Raw genomic sequence first — 21944 nt, 5'->3', positions numbered from 1 at the left:
TGACCCTGTACGGTGTCAGTGGGTTGCATAATTCATGGAGGTGGTGTCTGGAGTGCTCTCTCATGGGCTGGAGGGTAATGGTTTCAATTTTGATCTGGTTCAGTTTCATTGTGATGTCTTTGTGGTCAGTACTCAGGGCCAAGACACCCTATCCTCATTTCTCGACAACATCAACATCTTCTCTCCCATCTGCTTCAACTGGTCCTCCTCAATCCAACATGCCACCTCCCTGCACTTTGACCACCTCCTCTCTGATGACACACCTTTGTTCATATTAAATCCACTAACTATCAACAGAACCTACATTTTGACAACTGTCACCCCTTTCATACTAAAAAATCACTTCCACACAGTGTAGCCAGTACGTAACAGCACATCTGCAGTGACAAGAATTCCCTTGCCCAGTATACAGAAGGTATTACATGGCCAAAGACAGGCACTAACCCCCCCCTTTTCCCGCAAACCTAGTCTGAAAACAGAATTCCCATGCCATATCCTCACACACCCCAAATCGAACCATCACCTCCAAGAATCAGCTGCAAAGGACTACCTCTTAACTGGATTAGTTGAACTATATACTTCTTCAGGGCTTTGATTATGTACAGTCATGCCCGGAAATGAGGGACATGCTACCCAAGATTCTTCCCAGCCCTCCTAAAGTGGCATTCCATCACTATCTTCCCAACCTACATAACATCCTGATCCAATTCTGTGCTACTTCCATTCCCAACGCCTTGCCTAAGGGACCATATCACTATAGGTGACCCAGGTACAAGACCTGCCTGATTTCCCCACCCAGTACTTCCTACTCCAGTCCAGTCACAGGCTTATCTTATCTCATCACAGGCAGGGCTACCATTGAAAGCAGCCATGTCATAAACCAACTCTGCTAAAGTCGCTGCATAGCTTTTAGTGGTGGCATGGCAACTAGCTGGCTGCCCACCAGAATTATTGGCCACCTTCAAACTGTGGCCAAGAATAAAGCTGATGGCCCAGTGGCACAACACACAGCTGAGCACGACATGCTCAATTCAAATGGCTGCTTCACAGCCCATGCCATCCAGGCCCTTCCCTCCAGTACCAGCTTTTCTGAACTGTGTGGATGAAAGTTGTTATTACAAAACATCCTTCCCTCCCATAATCCTCTTAGTGCCAGTCTGCATTAACCCACTGTCCCAACATCGTGTACCCAACAGTTTCCCCTTCCTGTGTCATGCCTCACTATTCCCAATCCTCAATGATATCTTCATTGTGCGCCACACCTCACAGGCTCTGGTACTCATGTATTGCATGCCTAGCCCCTCTCCTGCTACCCCTCCCTCTTACATTCATAGCCAGCACATCTGCTACTGCCCTCCTAGTTGCCAGTTACCCATCCCCATTCCCTCGTTCTGCTTCGCACCTCTTTCTCCCTTTAGCCACTCCACCTGACACAACCCTCATCCTGCCCTAGTCCACCTGCCAAAATGCAATCCTGGCAATGTGTGTTCCTGTTGATGGCTCAACCTTCTGTTGTTTGGGAAGTGCTCTCTTTTACTCCTAAATTATTTAAATCAATTTTCCATTTGTTTCACCTAAGGGATGTAATATATGTGTTAATGGACTCCAAGTAATTCCAGTTATGAAAAGCAGGGCAGCCTTGATTTAAGCAGTGATCATCCTATTTCCATACTCTCAGCTATATCAAAGGTGAATGAAACAAATTGTGTACAATCAAATAACAGCATTTCTCAGTAAAATAGAATCATTGACCAAACACCACTTTAAATTTCCTAAGAACATCAATGTTAATGGTGCACTTTTCAGTTTCACTGACCAGATTCTTCAATGCTTGAATCAGGAGGAATTTTCCTGAGCACCTTTCTTTGAGCTAAGGAAGGCTTTTTATCTTATTAATCATTTACTGTTACTTCAGAAGCTAGAATTCTTTGGCTTCAAAAGTATACCAGCTGTGAGATTTCCATTTTGTTTCACCAACTGTTGGTAGAAATGATAAGCCCAGAACCCGAAAAAAAAATTTCTCAGACAAAGCTCTGATAAACTGTGGAGTCTCATAAGGGTCAGCGGTATACTCTGACCTTTTTCTACTTTTTATCGGTGGCCTTCGTTAAACCTCTCAAGTGCTTCTCCTGTGTCATTTGCAGGTGTGGCAAATTTGATATTCCTATCTTGTTCTACACTCCTGGAAATGGAAAAAAGAACACATTGACACCGGTGTGTCAGACCCACCATACTTGCTCCGGACACTGCGAGAGGGCTGTACAAGCAATGATCACACGCATGGCACAGTGGACACACCAGGAACCGCGGTGTTGGCCGTCAAATGGCGCTAGCTGCGCAGCATTTGTGCACCGCCGCCGTCAGTGTCAGCCAGTTTGCCGTGGCATACGGAGCTCCATCGCAGTCTTTAACACTGGTAGCATGCCGCGACAGCGTGGATATGAACCGTATGTGCAGTTGACGGACTTTGAGCGAGGGCGTATAGTGGGCATGCGGGAGGCCGGGTGGACGTACCGCCGAATTGCTCAACACGTGGGGCGTGAGGTCTCCACAGTACATCGATGTTGTCGCCAGTGGTCGGCGGAAGGTGCACGTGCCCGTCGACCTGGGACCAGACCGCAGCGACGCACGGATGCACGCCAAGACCGTAGGATCCTACGCAGTGCCGTAGGGGACCGCACCGCCACTTCCCAGCAAATTAGGGACACTGTTGCTCCTGGGGTATCGGCGAGGACCATTCGCAACCGTCTCCATGAAGCTGGGCTACAGTCCCGCACACCGTTAGGCCGTCTTCCGCTCACGCCCCAACATCATGCAGCCCGCCTCCAGTGGTGTCGCGACAGGCGTGAATGGAGGGACGAATGGAGACGTGTCGTCTTCAGCGATGAGAGTCGCTTCTGCCTTGGTGCCAATGATGGTCGTATGCGTGTTTGGCGCCGTGCAGGTGAGCGCCACAATCAGGACTGCATACGACCGAGGCACACAGGGCCAACACCCGGCATCATGGTGTGGGGAGCGATCTCCTACACTGGCCGTACACCACTGGTGATCGTCGAGGGGACACTGAATAGTGCACGGTACATCCAAACCGTCATCGAACCCATCGTTCTACCATTCCTAGACCGGCAAGGGAACTTGCTGTTCCAACAGGACAATGCACGTCCGCATGTATCCCGTGCCACCCAACGTGCTCTAGAAGGTGTAAGTCAACTACCCTGGCCAGCAAGATCTCCGGATCTGTCCCCCATTGAGCATGTTTGGGACTGGATGAAGCGTCGTCTCACGCAGTCTGCACGTCCAGCACGAACGCTGGTCCAACTGAGGCGCCAGGTGGAAATGGCATGGCAAGCCGTTCCACAGGACTACATCCAGCATCTCTACGATCGTCTCCATGGGAGAATAGCACCTGCATTGCTGCGAAAGGTGGATATACACTGTACTAGTGCCGACATTGTGCATGCTCTGTCGCCTGTGTCTATGTGCCTGTGGTTCTGTCAGTGTGATCATGTGATGTATCTGACCCCAGGAATGTGTCAATAAAGTTTCCCCTTCCTGGGACAATGAATTCACGGTGTTCTTATTTCAATTTCCAGGAGTGTATAACTGAAGTCCAAGATTAATGACACATCTAAAGGCTACTGTCATGATTGCAGAAGAATAAATTGTTGCTAAACACAAGCAAGGCAACTCATATAATCTGACAAGAAACCATCCTGCCCTCAAGGAAACCTTAACAAGTCATGACAAACCAACTGAACATGTAGCAGAGGCAAAATTTTCGAGAGTTTGCATTGTTAGTACATTTCAGTGGTAAGAGATCAACTGCTAAAAAAGTTGGGCAGCCTATGCTACATATTCAGAATTTCCAGTCAGTCATGTGATATGAAAACACTGAGAACTCTCATAGACCAACACACTCAGTATATGGCATCCTTCTGTAGGAGGAGGGGGAGCTTCTCACAGAACTATTTTCCATTTGCATAAAAGAGCAGTAAAAATAATAGAGGGAGTAACAATGTGATCAACCAACAGACTTATATTCAGAGAAGTGAATATGTTACCTGTGTTCTGCACTTATATTCTAGAAGCAGTTTCTTTTGAAAAAGGGCAAGAAAAAACTTGATTTGTTTGCCTCAGTAGAAGAAACACACAGTCGTGACTTATGAAACAAGGTAAATATTCATTTGGTGAGCCAAACATTAATAGAAATTATGATGTGGTAAGAATTATGGGCAGCATACACTTCAGCAAACTACCCCTATACACTGTAAATAAAACCATTACTTCAAGGAATAATGTAAAGGAAATGCTAATAAAACTTACCTTTGATTCTGTACCTGTAAATAAACTTGCATTAACTGCATGACCACATTCTCTCCACAATACAATTTTAATTGTAAGAAACATATACTCTGAAAATGCCACAGATACAGGTCAACTACACATATAATTTCATTTCATTTTTGTGACTTGTTCTAAACACAAATATCCTAGTTTTTTATATCTTGTACACTTCTATAAAGATAAATAAATAAATAGTTTTAAGTAATAAGGGCAGTGCCTAAGGGGAAATGTCCAATATCGTTATGATGTGAACTATGATTAAAGGAAAGTACAATGTTGAAATTCACCTGACATTGTACCTAACTATAGTAGTGCAGGTGCAATATCCTGGGAAAGTTTAAGCAAGAGTGTACCCAGAAAGCTGTATAATGTTACATTTTGTAGAAAGCATTTACTTGTCATTCTTCTTTTCTTTCATAATTGGGAAAGGCTCACACAACAAGAGAAAACAACTGAATTTCCATTTTTTGGGAAGAAATGAAAGATAGGGAACTCAAAAACTAAAATGTTAGATATTACAGGTTGTGAAGCCAAGGAAAAAGTTAGCCAAAGCTAATCAAGGAGGCAGCACCAGACATATGGTATTCGGCATGCACCAAGTTAGTGCGCACCGAATGTTGAATAGGCAAACTGCTCACTGAGCTGTCAAGGAGTAGTCACCAGATGATGATCACGTTGAATTAGACATGTGCACATTGCCATACATTGTGTCACTCTAGGAGCAACAGATATTCATTGTTCAGTAGCTCTACAGAAAGGGAAACAATTGGAAACTTACAGTTAGTGCCACTGCTTTTGTAGTGCTGGTGTGTGACAGTATGTTAAGAGAGAAGAAGAAATCAAGGAGAAGATAGTGTTCTCAAACTTTACTGTATTTAAGCAGATCCTAAACTATTCCATTAATAAATCCTTATTTTACAGTTTAGTGACATCATATTTATGACATATCTTAAGTCTTTCCTAAGCATCATAAATGACGCTCGAATTTTTGTAATCAGTAAAGATGAACCCCATATTACAGGTACATCGTGCTACCACTTCAAAAAAACCAATACTGCGTCACTAGGCCAACCCATTTTCAAACAAAAAATGACGATGTTGTTGCCTGCAGGAATGGCAGATTCAGTACTTTGATCTCTGTTTAGTTAATAAGCTGAGTGCATTGCTGTGATCTTGATACGGCCAGAGTGGCCGAGTGGTTCTAGGTGCTACAGTCTGGAACTGTGCGACCGCTACAGTCATAGGTTCGAATCCTGCCTCGGGCAAGGATGTGTGTGATGTCCTTAGGTTAGTTAGGTTTAAGTAGTTCTAAGTTCTAGGGGACTGATGACCTCAGAAGTTAAGTCCCATAGTGCTCAGAGCCATTTGAACCATTTTGTGCCCTTGATGGTTAGTAGCTATGAGATGCTGGGGTATCTGTAAGATGTTCTGAGCACAAATGTATAACAGAATTTGGCAACAATAATCGATGTTAAGGAGAATGGGATTTTACTGTTATATAATTACAAACTCTAGGCATCTAGATTAGCTGTAAGATCTTCGCTTTGAGGGTAAAATTTTAGAAAATATGGACCTTTCCATAAAATATTTAGTTCATTCATTGTCACAGATATCATAACCTTCAGTGAAACAGTACAGGTATTGTTGAAATGTTGCTCTTTTTTTTTTTATTCTGATCTATAGTTTGGGCAGAATAAATTCTTTCTTACCTCTTCAGAAATTGTTTAGATTAAATAACCACCCATATCTGAATGGGAACAGAACAGCAGAACAGGGATGGCAACTCTGCTACACTCTGAACAGTGGCAAGCAGGGAATGTATATGTAAAGACAGATATACATCTGTACACACACACACACACACACACACACACACACACACACACACACACACACACACACACTGTGTTATTTCCATTCTGAAGATGCCATTATCATAATATCAGATGCAGTAAATATTAATTTGATTCTTACTTTCATTTTGTAATTTTGAATGTAGTGCAATGTATTAATACCATCAACTCTGCAGAAAGAAAGAGAGCCTTTGCCAATTAGAAATTTAGTCTCTTCCCTCCTTTAAGACTGTAATAAAAGTTTTTGATGTTAAAATATGCAAACAGACCTGATAATTTCTTAATTAATTCTTTTGAAGATGCAGTTTGCTTGATAAACTATGTGATGTTCATCATGGAACCTTTATATGTAACCTTAATTGATTAATTTTCTGTTATTTCATTCACCATTAGCTTTTTCTTGTTTGTTTGTTTACAGAGGGATTTGTTGGATTGCAGTGCTGGAAGTGAGGATGTATTTGAAAGTGGACATAAAACTAATGTTGCTTATAAACAGAAGAAATATCCTACAGAGAGTGGCACAATAGTCGGTGTTGACCCAGCAAGCAATGTTATATCCCAGTACGTCCGAGTAGTAGAAGACGGTTGTTGGACTGATGCTCGGTGTCCCATTTGCTTGATAGGACTGGTGGACTCGGGTAGTGTGGTTGTGGCATTGACAAGATGCTGCCATCAACTTCATCTGGATTGTCTCAACTCTATGCTCACCAGGCAGATACCAGGAGGGAAGGTATTACTGGGCAGAGTGAGATATGTGCCCACTATATAGCTATATGCTAGATGTATAGTTCTCAATAAAAGTAACTATTGAAATTACCGACTTCAGGTCTGCCTATTACACAAATAGCTGTTGTTTATAAAGGCCCTAACATGTTTCAGCACTTTTGTGTTATCATCAGTGGGTACTGTGGAAAGGAAAGGTGCTACTCACCATATAGCGGAGATGCTGAGTCGCAGATAGGCACAACAAAAAGACTGTCACAAATAATAGCTTTTGTCCAGTAAGGCCTTCATCATAATTAGACGGCAAACACACTTATACACACTCATGCAAACGTGCTTTTGCGTGATTGTGTATGTGTGTGGGTTTTTCCTTCTAATTCTGACCAAGGCCTTACTTACCAAAAGCTATTATTTGTGTTATAGTTTGTTTTTTTTTGTGCCTATCTGCGACTCAACATGTCCGCTATATGGTGAGTAGCAACTTTCCTTTTCACAATATTGTTACATTCCATCTTGGATTTTCCATTGTTTCATCAGTGGGTATTTTTATTCAGTTATGTACAATGTAAACATGATTTATGTAATAATTATTGTAATGAAATTAGTCCCAAAACAGTTTGCCAGTTGTAATTATTACCCTATTTTTTGCATTGTTGGGTTCTGTACGATGTTCTTTACCTCTCTGTATACTGCTTGATTGTCATCTGCAACTAAGTGATGTTACTGTGAGTTTGGTTGGTGAGTTAACATATCACTTTATCTATGAAATGAAACTTTTTCATGTAAAAATATGTTGCAACTATATTCTGTGATTAGTTACAATTAGTTTTGAAATGTACAGTCTGCATTCTCATTTAGAAGGAACTGCTGTTTGCATAGAGGTGGGTATGAAATCCAGTAATTTTTGTCTGCAAACATGGTTTCTGTTGGAGTGTCAAAAACCAAATGATTGGTAAGAAACGAACTTTACAAGAAGACAGTCAAGAGTTAGGGTTTTTCATTTTATTTTATTAATTTTTTTTATGAAATGTAGTATTTTCTTCCTTCATGTTGTGACACCGAGGAGGAGGAGGAGGAGGAGGAGGAGGAAGAAGAAGAAGAAGAAGAAGAAGAAGAAGATGCTGCACCATACATTTAAACAATTTTTCATCGATGTAGATTGTGTTACATATAAGGTTCATTCTAGAAATTTGATACAGTATTACCAGTTCCTAATGTGCAAAAAATTACCTTCACATATTTCCTAAGTGCTCTTCATGAAGTTGATTCTACTGGTGTAACCTCTCCTTGGTATGTGTTCTTAGAACGGTTGAACAGTTATATTCCGTTATCGTACAGACACTACTAGCTAATCATCATGAGAAAGCTATTTATTCTGTTAGAATGGAGAAGGGCAAAGAAGCCATATTGGGCTGGATCTGTAGTGTAACATGCAAACAGAAGAGTGTGTATTTAGGGCTTCTCAAGAAATGCTAGTGAGAAATATGACACAGTGGTTAAGTTATGACATGTTTTCAGGAGGAGTGAAGAGCAAATCTCCATTCAACAGTCCTGATTGTTTTCCACAGTTTCCATAAATTACTTGAGATGAATGCTAAGCCACTTTCCTTTCCCATCCTTGTCCAACGAGAGCTTGTTTTCTGTCTTTAATGACCATAACACCAGACTGAAAAATCTGCACAAACATGCAGTCAAGTCTTCATAAGTCTTCAGGGATTGACAACTTCATTGAAATTTCAAAAATTAAAAATTGTGCTCTTCACAAAATGGAGAAATGTACATTCTATGACAGCAATGTCAGTGAGTTACCGGTGGAATCTGTCAAATCATGCGAAGATTCTGGTGAAACAATTGGTGGGGATATGAAATGTAATGCTCATATAGGCTCAGTCATTGACAAAGCAGTTGGCAGACTTAAGTAATGTGGAACTGTAAGGAGAAAATGCAGTCATTATACAAAGCATATTGGTGTCAAAATACTTATGCAACCCTTCCTAGAATATTGTTCAGATGTGTGGAGCCCATACCAAACAGAGCTAACAGTGAATATTGAACATATAAAAATAAGGGTACCATGAATGGTCACAGGTTTGTTAGATTTGTGGGGGAGCATCATAGAAATACTGCAAAACCTGAACTTGCAGAAACTTGGGAATAGCCTTCAACTATGTTGTGAAAGCCTAATTACAAAGTTTAAAGAACCTTATTACTTGGGGAAATTAGCCACCTACATATCAGTCTCTATTACACTAATTACAGTACACACACAGTCATTTAAGCAGACATTCTCCCCATCCACATAAGTGAATAAAATGGAGAGAAATCTAATATGAGGTGCAATGGAAGGTACCCTCTGACATGCAGAGAATGGACGTAGATTTAGACGTTAAAATCTGACCCCTCTTCCTTTCTTCAAGAAATGCTTGACTTTTGGCTGTCCTTTAGGAGGGTTATTCTAACTTTATTTTAAGATGATTTGGTTGATTAGTCTGGGTTGTTTTGAATGACTGAATGTGTGAATAGGTGCATTGTGTATCCTCTTTAATAATTTTCTGAACACAAAGATGTTTTGAAACTTCCTCGCACAATCAAACTGTGCGCTGGACCTTCACTCAATCCCGGGACCCATACCTTTCACATGCAAGTGCTCTACCATCTAAGTTACCCAAGCACAACTCACAACCTACCCTTGTAGATTTACTTCCGCCAGTACCTCATCTCTTACAATCCAAACTTCACAGAATAAAGAGATGAAGCACTGACGAAAGCAAAGATGTGAGGGCAGGTTGTGAGTCTTATTTGAGAAGCACTTGCTTGGTAGAGCACAGGCCTGCAAAAGGCAAAAGTCCACAGGTTTGAGTCAAGTTCTAGCTCATAGTTTTAATCTTCCAGGAAGTTTCATATCAGTGCACACTCTGCTGCAGTGAGAAAAATTCCTTCTGGAAACAAGGTTTTTTTTATGCTGAAAACATGAACTAACTTTCGTCAGAAAGAATAGTTGTTTCCTGTCTAAATTCAGCAAGCCACTAAGGCAGGCCACACTAGTGAAAGAATCCCCAGAGTACTAGGTAAGAAATAGGAGGACCTACAGTTACACAGGGATTAAAAACCACAGTGCATCTTGGTATTTTTCACTTTAACAAACATTATCAGAGGGAAAGAAGTGATAAGTGACAGATAAAAACCCTAGGGCTGACGAGGGATCACACAGGAGACTTTTTCACTGTAGTCCAACACTTAACCACTAGGTCACTAATCCAAATCATTATTTCTTGAAATATCATAATTCTGTGAAGGCAGAACAAATGAGCAGAACTCAGTCCTCCTAACAGCTTTCAAAGTGTCCTTCAAACACAGAGTAGCTCTTGGAATGTGAGCCTATCAGAGAGATACATCAGTGTTTGACCTATCTTGACAGTGTGGTAACTTAGTGTTGGATGGTGATCCAGTGGTGACAAGAAAACCTTTGGTCCAATTACACCAACTCACATTTAGCAGTTTTTGTGGTGATATATACAAACTTGAAAGGCAGAACTGAAATGAAAGATTTGTAGTGAGACAGGTTCTGATGGTAATCTTTTACAGAATTGGCTACTTTGTGGTAAGTTTCATGTTTCATCAAAATCGGTCATCTTGGTGGCAGAGGAAGAGCAGTTTACAGTTAACATGATTTTGCGCTCTGTTGCAGTGTAGAAGCAACTGAGCTCTTGTACAACCTCATTGATAGGGACCGGAAAATTCGCATCTATTTGGGACAAAATTCGCATTTTTTTCTGCACTAATATAACAAGTTGTCACGTTACATTGGTGAAGATGAACAAAGCCGTAGTTCTTTGAAATTTACTTTTAAAAAAAGTGCCGATTGGGAACTTTTTGACTGCATTGTTTGCTTCTGCAAAAAACTTCAATACCTTTTTGTTTCGAAATGCCTTTGTTTTCTTGGTTTGGCAGTATTTAAGCTTTCAGGAATGATTGTTCTGTTGAAGAGCAGCAGCATTTTACCACCAGTGACCTGAATACATTGTCAAATTAAGGAGTTCTGGACATTACTTGTCTTTTCCCACCCAATTCGATGATTACAAAATTGGCAGACTATTAATTTCGAATTTTCTTGGGCATTCATAGCTGTGCAATCCATACTTGTCTACACTACATATTGAACTGACTAGGTATTCTGCATAGAAGTAGAGTCGAACATATGGTAATTGTATTTTCATGTTTTGGGAAGGATTTTGCTGCCGTCACTACAGCACAGAGTGTGGGTATCATTGGCTATAGTGGCAGATAGCCATAAGTGTAGACAAACTAGAATTTTGACAGCCAGACGAGAGGGGAAAGGTGCAGGGAAACAAGCCCTGCCTTCCTTTAGCAGGGCAGGAGTCTACAGCAGGACTGACACATTGTTACAGATGTCACCAAGCTCACCTGGTTTTGTAAGGATGATAATCGAAATCTGTGATAGACCAGTATTAATCGCTTCAATTTTTTCAAAATAAGAAAAGGAAACCACAAGCAAAGCATGACACAAGGAATTCGGGGATGGCTACATGCAATTGCTTGTTGAGGTTAGCAGTGTATTGTTAACAATGTAGTTCAGGCCCGACCTCTAGCAGTATTTGATGCGACCACAGTTCAAAACATCCGCCATCTAATTTGCCACATTAAAAGTTTCCGCATTATGTAATCTTTCGAGATTTGGCTAACAAACATATGCGTTTCTTTGTTGTAAAATGCTAGGTGCCATGGCTAAGTACTACTGCGTTGCATTACATGATATGTATCTTCAGTAGACCATTCAACCATCCACAGTTGGCATGGCTTCAGATCATTGTGCCTATTGATACATCGTTGCGTTCGTACACTTTTTGTTTTGCAAACAGGTTCTACACCATTATCTTCCCAAATTAGGCTTCTCTAGACGATGTACAGTATCAGTAACTGAAAATTAGTTACATTTTCAATATTTATATGCAGAAAATAAAGCTATTTCAAACTATCTCTGATAAAATAGGTCATATGGATACAAATCACTATAAAATACCGTCTATTAAATAATTTTACGCTTTTGCATTTTGAGGCATAATTTGCATTTATTTCCCATTTATCACAAAATGTGAATGATGTCCCTGCTCATTGAAAACAATATGCAGAAATGTTTTGAGCTGTGAAAGGAACGAATGAAAATCAAGGGTTAAGTGGGTTCCATCTCAAAAGTGATTATTACTAATAGAACATATTTGCTAAAGTGCACAGTTTTGCAGCACCACCCTCAATTCTTTTGCCACACCTTCCTTGCTTATTAAATTTTTGAAGTAAACTCCTGGTCCAATGAACTGGTATATTTTAATGAAACTTGTTACAGCATAAGGACACAGTTAGAAAAGTCATGTTCTAATATGCCATATCAAATAATTCCGTAGTAATACAATCAGAATTCTTCTTTCTTGACTACATAGTAGATATTTAGTCCTGTTTGTTGTGAAATATTCCCAAAATGTTGCATCCATGGAAAGTTTGTGGACAATTTTTGAAGAAAGCTGATGGTAGAAATGTTAAAGACTAACACAATTGTGTGTGTGTGTTTTTTTTTCTCACTTAATTAATCTTCAACAAATTTCCTAGGCAACATCACATAAAGACAAATGTCAGATGCAAAAAACCCTTTCACCAACTTTTTTTGTCCTTGCAAAGTGTTATTCTAACAATGTCTGTAGTCATGTACTATGAGGTGTGTGTTTTGTGCTGCATATGAACATGTTGCTTCATTGCATTGCAGAATCTCTTCATCCAGTGTCCTGTATGTATGACAATATATGGTGAGAAATTTGGAAACCAACCAGAAGGCAGCATGGACTGGACAGTTTTGAATTATTCTCTGCCTGGACATCAAGGAGTTAGAACTATACAGATAACATATAAGTAAGTATTTTATCACACTGAGTACTTTTCTGTGCTAGGCAGGTGATATCAAACTCAAAAATTGAAAGCTACAGACTGCAACATGTAGATAAAGTGAAAATGCTTGGTGACAGCCTATTATGTAAAGTTTCAGTCAAAGAAGTAGATAATTGATGACCTCTCATATATGAGCATGAAATTCAGAAAAGAAGAGGAATCCTTGAAAATTTATCAAAGACTGGAAAAGGAAGAAGTGTCTCTGAATGCAAAGCAGGGAAGTACTAAGGCCTTTAATAAATATACCATTACATGTGTGCCATCATTTTTTCCTATAAAAGGAAGGTTCATTGCATACCTTTCTTCCTGCTCCCTGCTCCTGCAGTGCAGAACAGCATATTTATACCAATGTGTACCCACTTTGCTTTCAACTTTCCAAAGATTTTTGTATTCTGAATGTTATTACAAATTGAGAGAGTGTCAAATAAATCACTGGAGTGATATGCAAGAGCCATGTTCAAGCACTAGTTGTAATTATCCAGATCTGGCTTTGCCACAATTTTTGCAAAATAACTTTAGAAGGCAGTAAGTGTAACTCCTCCATCAGCAAGGCTATTGATTCATTTCCCCATGCTCATCTTACTGAGCTGTAAGTCAGTATGCAATCACCTCACTGGTAACAGGTTCTCAAAACCTGGCAGGGGCTAAATACCAGCCTCCTGCACTTAAGAAATTTAGCTATTTTTTCCTTCCATTTTTGTTGGAAAGGGATAAGACATATATTAAATTTGAAATTTAAATGTGAAGTGAAGTGAGTTTGTGTCATTACCATGAATTTAAGCCATTGACAATCGTTGTTGTTGTTGTTGTTGTGGTCTTCAGTCCTGAGACTGGTTTGATGCAGCTCTCCATGCTACTCTATCCTGTGCAAGCTTCTTCATCTCCCAGTACCTACTGCAACCTACATCCTTCTGAATCTGCTTAGTGTATTCATCTCTTGGTCTCCCCCTATGATTTTTACCCTCCACGCTGCCCTCCAATACTAAATTGGTGATCCCTTGATGCCTCAGAACATGTCCTACCAACCGATCCCTTCTTCTGGTCAAGTTGTGCCACAAACTTCTCTTCTCCCCAATCCTATTCAATACTTCATCATTAGTTATGTGATCTACCCATCTAATCTTCAGCATTCTTCTGTAGCACCACATTTCAAAAGCTTCTATTCTCTTCTTGTCCAAAGTATTTACCGTCCATGTTTCACTTCCATACATGGCTACACTCCATACAAATACTTTCAGAAATAACTTCCTGACACTTAAATCTATACTTGATGTTAACAAATTTCTCTTCTTCAGAAACGCTTTCCTTGCCATTGCCAGTCTACATTTTATATCCTCTCTTCTTCGTCCATCATCAGTTATTTTGCTCCCCAAATAGCAAAACTCCTTTACTACTTTAAGTGTCTCATTTCCTAATCTAATACCCTCAGCATCACCCGACTTAACTCGACTACATTCCATTATCCTCGTTTTGCTTTTGTTGATGTTCATCTTATATCCTCCCTTCAAGACACCATCCATTCCGTTCAACTGCTCTTCCAAGTCCTTTGCTGTCTCTGACAGAATTACAATGTCATCGGCGAACCTCAAAGTTTTTATTTCTTCTCCATGGATTTTAATACCTACTCCAAATTTTTCTTTTGTTTCCTTTACTGCTTGCTCAATATAGAGATTGAATAACATCGGGGAGAGGCTACAACCCTGTCTCACTCCCTTCCCAACCACTGCTTCCCTTTCATGTCCCTCGACTCTTATAACTGCCATCTGGTTTCTGTACAAGTTGTAAATAGCGTTTCGCTCCCTGTATTTTACCCCTGCCACCTTTAGAATTTGAAAGAGAGTATTCCAGTCAACATTGTCAAAAGCTTTCTCTAAGTCTACAAATGCTAGAAACGTAGGTTTGCCTTTCCTTAATCTTTCTTCTAAGATAAGTCGTAAGGTCAGTATTGCCTCACGTGTTCCAGTATTTCTACGGAATCCAAACTGATCTTCCCCGAGGTTGGCTTCTACTAGTTTTTCCATTCGTCTGTAAAGAATTCGTGTTAGTACTTTGCAGCTGTGGCTTATTAAACTGATGGTTCGGTAATTTTCACATCTGTCAACACCTGCTTTCTTTGGGATTGGAATTATTATATTCTTCTTGAAGTCTGAGGGTATTTCGCCTGTTTCGTACATCTTGCTCACCAGATGGTAGAGTTTTGTCAGGACTGGCTCTCCCAAGGCCGTCAGTAGTTCCAATGGAATTTTGTCTACTCCGGGGGCCTTGTTTCGACTCAGGTCCTTCAGTGCTCTGTCAAACTCTTCACACAGTATCGTATCTCCCATTTCATCTTCATCTACATCCTCTTCCATTTCCATAATATTGTCCTCAAGTGCATCGCCCTTGTATAGACCCTCTATATACTCCTTCCACCTTTCTGCTTTCCCTTCTTTGCTTAGAACTGGGTTTCCATCTGAGCTCTTGATGTTCATACATGTGGTTCTCTTTTCTCCAAAGGTCTCTTTAATTTTCCTGTAGGCAGTATCTATCTTACCCCTAGTGAGATAGGCCTCTACATCCTTACATTTGTCCTCTAGCCATCCCTGCTTAGCCAGTTTGCACTTCCTGTCGATCTCATTTTTGAGACGTTTGTATTCCTTTTTGCCTGCTTCATTTACTGCATTTTTATATTTTCTCCTTTCATCAATTGACAATCGTGTACTTTTAATATTAAATCATTCTTATATTGGCATAAAGTTTTAATGCAGTGAGGAATTTCAGAAGTGAAACTTGAGTTTCTTCCAGTGCATAAAGTGTCCAAACAACTTATGGGAACACATACAGGTGACGTCTTCCATAAGTGCCAGTATTTGAACAGATGAACATCTCTTATTTTCAAGCCACAAATGCAATGACAGAGTGCTGTGCAAGGAAATTTAAATCCTCAGCGGGCAGGGCTTTGCCTACTGAGCAACATAATATAGCACATGCAAGAAGACAACACATGCATCATCAATAGTGATTATTAATTGCCAGTGGCCTGAGAGATGCAAGGCATGTTAAAATAGTAAGTGTACTGTGGCTGTAATGGGTTGGGATCTTTTGTTTTTTTTGGGGGGGTTGTCAACACTGAGTTGTAGACGGGGATCCCCTGAGCAGAGCAAGCTTTGCAGGAACACGATAGTACATAAACTCACATCATAGTGTCCAGTTGTGTGAAAAATATCAGTAAGAAATCCCACCAAGCGCAAGCCATGTGCTGTGATTTGCTTCCTTCTTGCAGAAGGAGTGATACTTATCGAAATTTTTTTGTGAATCGTAACGGTTCACAACCAATGTTATGATCAGAATGAGTACATTTAAGTGCTATAGGGAATTTAGTGGAAGCAGAACAAATATTCATAGTGAAGAGATGAATTGGAGATCTACTATTTTGACTGAGTTGGTGCAAAAAATCGAGGAAACTGTTTGTGAAGATCACCGATTGATAGTGGATGAAATTTCTGTGATGTTTCAACAACTCTCCAGAATTCTTTTGTACAAGACATAGAAACACTGGGATACTGGAAACTGTACACAAGATGGGTCCCAAAATAGCTGACAGAGCAGTGCAAGAAAAATTCAGGATAGTAGACCTGTGTGTTTCTTGAGCGACTTGAATTGGAAGGTGAGGATTTTCTAAACTCTGTTTTGATTAGAAATGAAACATTACATAACTGAAACAAAGATACAGTCATCACAGTGGCATCACACCAATTCCCCATTTGCCAAAAAACTCAAAACCACAATGTTAGGCAAAAATATCATGGCCTCAGTGTTTTGAGACTGAAAAGGCATCATTTTGTCAAATTTGTGCCTGGGGGGATTGAGACTGCCAAAACTCAACAATATAGTGAGACTCTAAAAAAACTCAAAATGAGAATTCAGAACAAAAAGAGGGAAATGCTGACGAGAAGAGTGTGCTTTGTCGGATGACAGTGTCCACCCTCTTGCAACCTTAGCCTTGAAGGCGCTCTTTGAATCATATGGTTGGGATGTTTTGAACCACCCTCCACTTACGCCTGATGTGGTGCCTTCAGATTAGTCTCTTTTAATCTCCCTGAAGGTGAGCATGAGTTATGGAATTATCTTTTTGGCTGATGGGTTGCAGAAAGAGGTTCTGAAGTGGGGGAAAGAGCTGGCAGGAGAGTTCTTCAAGAAGGACATAAAGAAGTTTGTGCTACAGCACGCCACATGCATTGAACAGCATGGTGATTATTAGAGAAATGGTTAACAGTGTATCAACAATATCCTCTTTTTTTCCAAATATGCTTCTAAAAGAAACAAAAATCTAATATACTTACTTTCTGAATGTGGCTCGTAGCATTAACTTTGGCTCTTTATTTTACCAGGGAGGGAGCAGGTCTCGAAGCAGAATTTAAGCAGAAACTTCTATCTCTATTTAGAAGGTGAAATGTCAGGGTGTTCTCGTCAAAATATTGACAGTCGTCAAAGGCGTCACCCATCTGCATCCAGAATAAGTTGTTTGAACCTCTTACACAGCAGGAGAAACTCAACAAGTGACCTTATAAATAGAGGAGGAAGTTTTTGGCTAAATTCTGCTTGGAATCTTACTCTTTCCTTGGTCAAACAACATGGGCACAAAGATGATGTTACTTGCCCAACAGTTGGTAGTTAATGTCCAGCATCAATAACTTCTGACGTTGGTCGTCTTTGGTTGTGTGGTGGTGCTAGTGGTTTATGATGCATGTATTGTCTTTCCACATATTCATATTATGGTTCTTGGTCAGTGTAGCCTGACCACTTGAGTGTTTAAATTTTCTTCTTCAGCACTCTCTTTTCACACTTGTGGCTTGAAAATGACTAGGTGTTCACCTGTCGAGATATCAGCACTTTTAAATGCCATCATCTGGGTGCATTTTTGGCTTTTTGGAAGCCTGTTGATTTATATATTTTTTCTTAGACTACAACTGAATGTAAAATTTGGTGAGCTCAGTTTGTATTTTATATAGCACTAAAATAATTTGGAAAATTGGTAGTACTGACTTTGCAACTCTGATAATTAAGAATGGACAGCTTTCAGTCAGCATTTCAATATAGAGACAAGTTTTTCTCCTAATAATCTCTTATTGATTTATAAGCGTTTATAAAAGCTTTACCTAATAAGAGTAAAATCATGTAAATTAATATAAAATGGTCAAATTATATACTTAGTAAGAAATGGCTTACTTCTAACATAATTTAGAAACATGTCATTTTTAAAAAAGTTATGAATGTATCGTGCTGAAAGTGATGTACACAAGGTGATGGTGTTATAACTTCCGATATATCATAATCTTCTTTGACGCTGTAAGATTTTTATATGCAGCAAACTGTCAAAGATATTACGTAAGCTGAATTTAGTTTGCGTTCAAAACCTCCTTGTCTTAAAGAAATAAAATGGATGTAGAAGGAATCCTGAATCTTTAGAAGGCAAACTGATTATTTGATATATGCTGCCTGCAGAAGTCTAAAGAGGAACAAGTGACTAGATAGAATTTTGTTACTAAGAACTCCATGTCTATGCAGTGAATTTATGCGGTTAAAAAGTAATACTTCCAAAAACTTAATGAGTCCTGTATACAACTTTAAAAAAAGACGACTAAGCAATTATAGACCTATTGAATGTTATATCTAACGCATTCTGCACTTGGTATTTGACAAAGCTCCAATCTTTTCTTTTTTTACAATTCAGTATAGCTTCTGGAATCCAGGGCCCAGAGCATCCAAACCCAGGACGACCGTACTATGCTGTTGGATTTCCAAGAATATGCTATCTTCCTGATTGCGAGAAAGGGAGGAAAGTGCTGAAACTGTTGTCAGTTGCATTTGAACGGAGACTTATATTTACAATAGGGCGATCAGTTACTACTGGCAGGGAAGATGTGGTAACGTGGAATGAGATACATCATAAGACTGAGCCAGGATTATCAAATATGGGACATGGTTATCCAGATCCAGGGTATCTGGACAACTGTTTAAGAGAACTGGCTGCTCATGGAGTTACAGATGAGAGTTTGTATCAAGAACTGTAAAATGTTCCTGTAATGTGTTCTCTGTATGATGTAAATATAACAGTGCATTGTGTGCTCTGTGATCATTTTTTCAAAAACTCGTCTCATTTAAAATTTTATGCAAATATCTTAAGTGCCAAATTGCAAGTTAATATGTATAATACATTGGACATCGAGTAAAAGACTTTTATGTATGTAAAATCATTTCATTTAATGAAATGAGAAATACTGTTTCCTTGTAAATTCTCCAAGTTGTGGTAGTAGCTCTGTCTCACAATTTTTGAAGCATTGTTTAATGGAGTATGCTCATTAAAAAAATCCACTTTTTGTTTGTAGAAGTAATGTGCTTATTGTGTTTTTGAAACAAAGTTAAGTATTTGTCATACCGTATAATATTTTCTGTGGCTCTAAAAGCTGCCGATAGCTTCAACAGATGGTTATAAGATCTTTCATAATTCTGAAGTATATGTGGATGTATCTTAAGACTTTCATAGAACATGGAACTGAGATTAAGACAGTACTATAGAAGAAGTGTGCAATATGAAGTAGAAACAAAATAAAAAAATACGTATTTAAAAGTTAATGGAGAAGCTGCAGAAAGGTTGAACAGTGTTTATTTGGCAGATAAGGACTTCTCTTAATTAGATTCCTGAAAACTTACATAGGGTCTGTGAAGCACATCTCTCTGTCTGTATAACAAGTAAACTGCCAGAACAAATTTTGGATGATGCTTTTAATTGTCTATACAGTAAGATTCTTAAGAGTTTTGTATGAATGTCAAAAGACATATTGTAATAATTTTCTTCAGTAGCTATGGAGTCCCTGACTATCATGGAGCCAGATGTATGTTACCAAAAGTTTGGCTTGTGAATAGTGCTTCAAAATATGACTAAGAGTAACAGTTGTGATTGAGAAAATGAATTAAATACTGGTGTAGAGGTTCTCAAGTTAACTAGCTCTCAGTATTGTAGGATGTTGTTCCATTTAGTAAGTGAAGTAAGTAGGCACATTGTTTGGTCAAAAATTGGCCTAAGTCATATACATTTTAAGCACAAAGCAAAAATATATTTGTGTGCCGGTTTCTTACCACTTGACCTTATATTATCTTGTGGTACACTAATCTTGAAACCAGTATTGTTTACTATTTTTCTGCAAGTCATAAAATAGGTTATTTACAAAAATATTTTAAATGGTTTAATTCCATTTCAAATCAGACCCCTCTTCTGAGTAGTAGGCTATTGTTCAGACAGCCAATGGTTAATTAGAAACAAATTAAAGTTGATTACGGTTATGTCTTTTATGTAACACTCTGCACAGTGTTAATACTTTTCAGTTAAACCTTCTCATCATTACACTGCTTTAGTGCTTTGGTCAGATTTAAAATTACAGGTTCATCAGTGCTGCAACTGTCACTCTGTTCAAACTTAATTCATGGCACCTATATAAAAAGAAATGAAAAAAAGTGTCTATCGGAAGTTCTCAAACCTTGAAGCTTGTTCTCTTTAGTTTCATCACAAGTAGTATTAATTCAGTTCAAATTATTCTGTGGCAGCTGTCTGTGTATGTACATTGTTTGTATTTTGTGTTGTACAGTATTATGGGATATAGTTTCCTTTTGTAATATTCATTTCCATAAATGATAATGTTCAAATTAGATATCTGAAGGATCAGATTATAAGAATGACACATTTTTTTTAGAAAAAATCTTAATCTTTAAATATTTACTGCTCTCATGATATGAAAGTATCAGTGTTACAAAAAAAGACAAAGAAAATAACCATTCATCTCTGAAATAGATATTGAATCTGATTTACAGCTTATCCTCCCTTGCAACTGTCCTGTTGTAACAAATTAAATATAATGAACAAAAAACTAAAAATATTAGTGTGAAACATGTAGCATACAGTTTCAGTTTCCCCCCCTTGTATCTGTGATATTTATGCAGGTAATTAAACTACTGTGCTGATCATTCAAATAAGTTTATATAAGTGTTTTGTGGCCTTTATATTGCAATGAATAATAGTATTATGCCTGCAGACTACCTCATTAATCCTTTGTAAGCATTTTAACTAGTTCATATTACTTGTGTAATATATTGTGTGTGTGTGTCTGCATTAAAAACAAACATGTATCCTGTGAAGGTGTGTGTGTGTGTGTGTGTGTGTGTGTGTGTGTGTGTGTGTGTGTGGCACTTTTTTTTTTTTAATAAGATTCTATGTATCAGTGTATTACTATATATTTACCTAAGTTTTCTGTGACATTTATGGTTGCAGAATGAGATTAATGGAGAATTGCCATATATTTTGAGATGTACAAATTTTATTGTGAAATAGAAAACAAAATTAGATACAAAAATTTACACTAAAATTATCATGCTGTTGTGTAGAATTTATATTTTATTGAATATAATAAATTGTTTACATTTTATAATATTTCATATTCATTGGTTGAACTAATGTAATTTCACTAATGATTATTCACAGTTCTCTTTATTCTGGATAAACAATCAGCTGGAACTCATTTCATTTTTGTCTAGTGACATACTCTTTCTTTACTGCCCATTTTCTAGGATAAGAAAAGCTAAACCAAAATTTTTTTCAATATTTAATACAGGAGAGAAACAGCTTTTTACCGTCAACTAATACAGGAAGTTTGTCGGCAGTTCACTGACTCAAGATATATGGTTGCTTGTCTTGCTTTTATAACTTTTAAAAACTCATACAAAAAAAGAGAGAGAGAGAGAGAGGGAGAGAGAGAGAGAGAGAGAGAGAGAGAGAGAATGTAAGTAATATTTGCAATTATTGGAGGAATGGGAACTTTGTTTTAAAAACTGAATCTGGTGATATGTATGATGCAGGATTGGATTTGGAAGTGACAATGGAATAGCCAACATTCAGGTACTAAAACCAGTTAATAATGAGTTGTCATTGTTAGTTCAAAAATAATAGCTACATGCTGAAGTATTTACTGGGTACCATTTGAAATAAAATATAGATGAAGGTAACTAGAAAGTTCAAACTGGAAATGGGAGAATAAT

At 38.6% G+C, this 21944-nt stretch overlaps 1 protein-coding gene across 1 annotated transcript in view; it reads left to right on the top strand.

The window, feature by feature from the left end:
- Positions 1-21105, top strand: part of LOC126463086 (protein deltex-like) — a 48917-nt gene extending 27812 nt beyond the window's left edge. Inside the window, exons 6-8 of the mRNA XM_050096125.1 lie at positions 6616-6927; positions 12697-12839; positions 18589-21105. Of these exons, the coding sequence (XP_049952082.1) occupies positions 6616-6927; positions 12697-12839; positions 18589-18928 (795 nt within the window). The 3' untranslated portion in view covers positions 18929-21105. The remainder of the gene's footprint in view (positions 1-6615; positions 6928-12696; positions 12840-18588) is intronic.
- The last annotated feature ends 839 nt before the right edge of the window (positions 21106-21944 follow it).

This window comes from Schistocerca serialis, chromosome 1 (assembly GCF_023864345.2).
Source record: "Schistocerca serialis cubense isolate TAMUIC-IGC-003099 chromosome 1, iqSchSeri2.2, whole genome shotgun sequence".
Lineage (NCBI taxonomy): Eukaryota > Metazoa > Arthropoda > Insecta > Orthoptera > Acrididae > Schistocerca > Schistocerca serialis.
The sequence above is the reverse complement of the archived record's forward strand: the minus strand, read 5'-3'. Positions and strand labels throughout refer to the sequence as shown.